Source organism: Nicotiana tabacum, chromosome 7 (assembly GCF_000715075.1).
Source record: "Nicotiana tabacum cultivar K326 chromosome 7, ASM71507v2, whole genome shotgun sequence".
Classification (NCBI taxonomy): Eukaryota; Viridiplantae; Streptophyta; class Magnoliopsida; order Solanales; family Solanaceae; genus Nicotiana; species Nicotiana tabacum.
The window spans coordinates 111,287,562-111,291,676 of record NC_134086.1 but is presented as its reverse complement, the minus strand read 5'-3'; the positions used below and the strand labels follow the sequence as shown (position 1 = coordinate 111,291,676).

The window sequence follows — 4,115 nt, the reverse complement described above, 5'->3', positions numbered from 1 at the left end:
TTATCTTCTGGTGGGAACTCGCTCTCTTCAGCCACTTCCTCCGCCTCGACCTTCATTCTCATGATTGCTGCACTAATTCTTTGTATAGCCTTTCGATTTTCATCTTGTTGCTCGGCTACTTGCCTCATCATCATGTCCTGTTGCTCAGCTACTTGCATCATCATGTCCATAATACGAGTCATGCTTTCCATAGCCTCCATTTCATTGCTCCTATCAAACTCATAAACATTATTAGAAACATTATAATAAGAACTCTGAGAAGGATAAGCAGAATTAGGACAACCATCCCAATGTTCACCTTGACAACCACACACATTACAAAAATTCCACACATTAGATTGAGATGCACAATTTTGCCACAAGTGTGGTCCTCCACAATATGGACAAGGATCACCATAATAAGAATAACCAATATTCGACCAATTATCATTCCAAGATGCCATGTCAACAAAGATAATAAAATATTAAACTAAGTTTAAAATAAAAATTAAAAACTTGAATAGGCAAAAAGTAAAAATCCAATCTAGTTAAATAGTTAATTTCTAAATCCCCGGCAACGACGCCAAAAACTTGTTGCTTCTAAACAGATATGCAAGTATACGTGATCGACAAGTAATATAGGATTGTAAGTCCTGATATCGTACCCACATGGACTTATGATTAACTATAAACTAAATCAAACCAAATAATTAATCTATTCAAGCGAATCTTAACGTATGAATATTTAACTAAAATTTATATAGAGTAATAAATTAAGAGATTAAAGAAAACAAGTTGGCGAATTATAGAGACGAATTCAATGCGAGTGAATATTCTAGAGCTATGGGTTAGCTAATAATCCCGTTGAGTTTTTCACTTAAATTGTCTAATTAATTTATCTCGTTTATTGGTTGACAAGGTTAATATTGCTCGTAGCCTTCTCCCGAAGTACAACTCGCCTATTCAAGCTAACCTAACGCCTATATTCCTATGGAATTAGGATTAACAAGAACACATTTATAATTCCCGTATAATAACCAAGCAAGGCGATTAGGTATATTCCTATCCTAACCGCAAATCTCTCCCCCCCTCCCCCCAGAGTTAAGATCTTGCTCTACTCAATCTTATATGCAATCTAGAATTCTCTCTCCCGAGTTCAATCCTAGATTCGTAGATAGTATTCAATTGGTGATCAAGCAATCAAATAATTAAACATAAGATTGAATAAATAAATCAATATGATAAAATAACAAGAACAACTCAAGCTTCAAACTACAACGTTCATGTAGCACCCAAAACTCTAGAACTAATAAACTATGAGATTAAAGGAAGAGAAGAGAAGAAAAACTAGTTAGAAGACTCCTCCAAGCGTGGTGTGTGTTCCTCCACGTGAATTCTCCTTCAAAGTATGTTAGATCTCTCCAAAGTGGCGTCTTCCCCTTCAAAAATATGTTTAGTCTTGCTTTTATACGTGTTGGGTAGGTCTAGGGCCGAAATAACCTTGTCCCGGGCAAAGTTGGACAAATTTCACGTCATTGGCGCCCTGGGTAGCGCCAGGCGCCCTCCGCGGCGCTGCCCCTTTTTTGGTTACTGTTTTTGGCGCCACAGGTAGGGCTAGGTGCCACCTGTGGCGCTGAAATGTCCCATTTTTCCTGTTTTTGTCCGTTTTGGCTCTAATTTCGCACATTCTGCCTCCGATTGCTCCCGGATCATTCCTACACATAAAAACACATCAAATTAACGTAAATTAACACATTTCACATCCTAATCCATGAAACAAAAATAAAATATGAGAAGATATACATACAAATATATATATTTTAAGCGAAACATCAACTATGAAGAGTGCAATACATAATTGGCTTGCAAAAAGTTTACCATTCTTCCCAACATTACCCCTTTCTCCTTAAGCAAATGAGAAAAAAGTAAGACAGTGATGAGCAAAAATGAAACGAACTAAACTAATATATTTAAGTTTGAAAAAAAAAAACTAATACATTGAAGACGAACACACTGACGAGCTACAGTAAGTAAATGCTAGTAATTATTTATTTATTGTTCATTGCTTTGATATAAACGTGTACTTCACCAATCTCATTTTATGTGGGAAATTTTCGTTTTTAGTTTGTTCAAAAAAGAGTTACTATCTTTTTTTATATTTAACTATCTTTTCCTATATTTAATTTTAAAATTAAAATTTTAATGCTATTCTTAAAAAAAAGTATAGCTCTACAAATATTTATAATTTATATGAAATTACAAGTTTCAAAAATATTTTTTCTAGAAAACTTGATCTTCACTGAAAAACCACCACATAAATGGGATAGAGGTAGTAATAAGTGGGCGTTTGGACATAAGAATTGTAAAATTTCAAAATAGGGTGAATTTTTTTAAGTGAAAATGGTATTTGAAATTTAGAGTTGTGTTTGGATATGAATATAATTTTGGGTTGTTTTTGAAGTTTTGTGAGTGGAAATTTTAAAAAACAGTTTTTTGGAGTTTTTTAAAATGCATCTTTAAGTGAAAATTGAAAAGTGTACGAAGAAATGCTGATTTCGAAAAAGAATGAAAATTTTTTGGGAAAAAAGATAAAACTTTTTATGTCCAATCTGGCTCTAAGTTTCTCCCTAGTAAAAAAGTGAGTGGTGGGATGGTTCAATTGTTTTAAATTTTAGGTACCATTATTGGCAAAAATAGAAAAAAGAAAAAAGAAACCATGTCCATTTGTTTGAAGAGATGACGTGTCGATTTAGATGCCTCACAATCCCCTATCGAAAAGAACACAAGTTGCTGACTTGCCGGATATGGGGATCAATTCTGTAGTATTATCATCTCAGCTTGGAAATAGATAACGTAACCTCATAGCTTCACCGCCTCCATTTTCGCCGGCGATCGGCGGCGAAATGGAAGCTCTCTACTCCACTATTCACTATTGGCTAGTTACTCATCCGATTATCACCAACTTCCAATGGAAACAAGGTTCCACATTCGGTGCATCGCCACTTTTCCTCACACTCGCAGTCCTCACTTACCTCACTCTCACTTTCTCTTTCGACCATTTCCCTCTTCTCCCTCCACTCTCCCCCACCGCCCTCCGCCTCATCTCCGCCGTCCACAACCTTATCCTCTGCCTTCTCTCCCTTATCATGGCCGTTGGATGCTCCCTCTCAGCCGTCCACCAAATGCCAAAAAATGACTGGACTTGGGTCATCTGCTTCCCAGCCAATCACACTCTTCCACGTGGACCTGTCTTTTTCTGGGCTTACATTTTTTACTTCTCCAAGATTCTTGAATTTGTGGACACCCTTTTGATCATTCTAAGTGGGTCTCGAACTAGACGGCTGTCGTTCCTCCACGTGTACCATCATGCGGTGGTGGTTGTCATGTGTTATTTGTGGCTTTCTTCTTCGCAGACTCTGTTTCCTGTGGCGCTTGTTACAAATGCTTCAGTTCATGTGCTAATGTACGCTTATTATTTTCTGTGTACGTTAGGAGTACGGCCATGGTGGAAGAGATTGGTCACTGACTTTCAAATTATCCAGTTTGTGTTCAGCTTCTTGATTTCGGGTTTGATGTTGTTCTATCACTTTACCGGGTCGGGTTGTTCCGGGATCCAAGGATGGTGCTTCAATGCAGTTTTCAATGCTTCCTTGTTGGCACTCTTCCTTGATTTTCATTCTAAGAATTATGCCAAGAAGAGGAAAGCTCTCGACAAGAATAAGCTGTCATGATTTTTGGTGGAGGGAGTTGTTCTAGAAGATAGTTTCAAAGCGTACATGAACTTATTTTTTTTGGTGTGTTCCGAAAAAAATGTCTATTTTTTAAATTTGGAAACAATTTAGCTTAAATTTTCAATTTTATCTCTAATGAAAACTTTTATAACAATACAAATACTATGACTCCTTTTTTACTTGTTTAGTACCACAAATTCAAAAAGTTTCATTTTTTCTTAAATTTCGCGTCCAGTTAAACATGTTCACGTAAATTAGAACGAAAGTAGTAGTTATTAGCCGTAGAATTAATTGAGTTAAAGCGCAAGTTGATCACGGACACCGCAATTACTAAAGAAAAAAAAGAATAATAATTAAGCTGTCATGATTCGATGGGAACTTAACTTTCATCTTAATTAATTTTGA

General features: G+C 36.2%; 1 protein-coding gene across 1 annotated transcript; it reads left to right on the top strand.

Moving 5' to 3' along the window:
• The first annotated feature begins 2,744 nt into the window (after positions 1–2,744).
• On the top strand, positions 2,745–3,870 carry LOC107829129 (uncharacterized). Its single transcript, XM_016656572.2, has one exon. It carries the CDS (start codon positions 2,883–2,885, stop codon positions 3,708–3,710), a length of 828 nt encoding a protein of 275 aa, XP_016512058.1. The 5' UTR covers positions 2,745–2,882; the 3' UTR covers positions 3,711–3,870.
• The last annotated feature ends 245 nt before the right edge of the window (positions 3,871–4,115 follow it).

Bases quoted from the DNA above. Each gene is read 5' to 3' on its own strand.
- LOC107829129 (XM_016656572.2), top strand. From the start codon at position 2,883: ATGGAAGCTCTCTACTCCACTATTCACTATTGGCTAGTTACTCATCCG.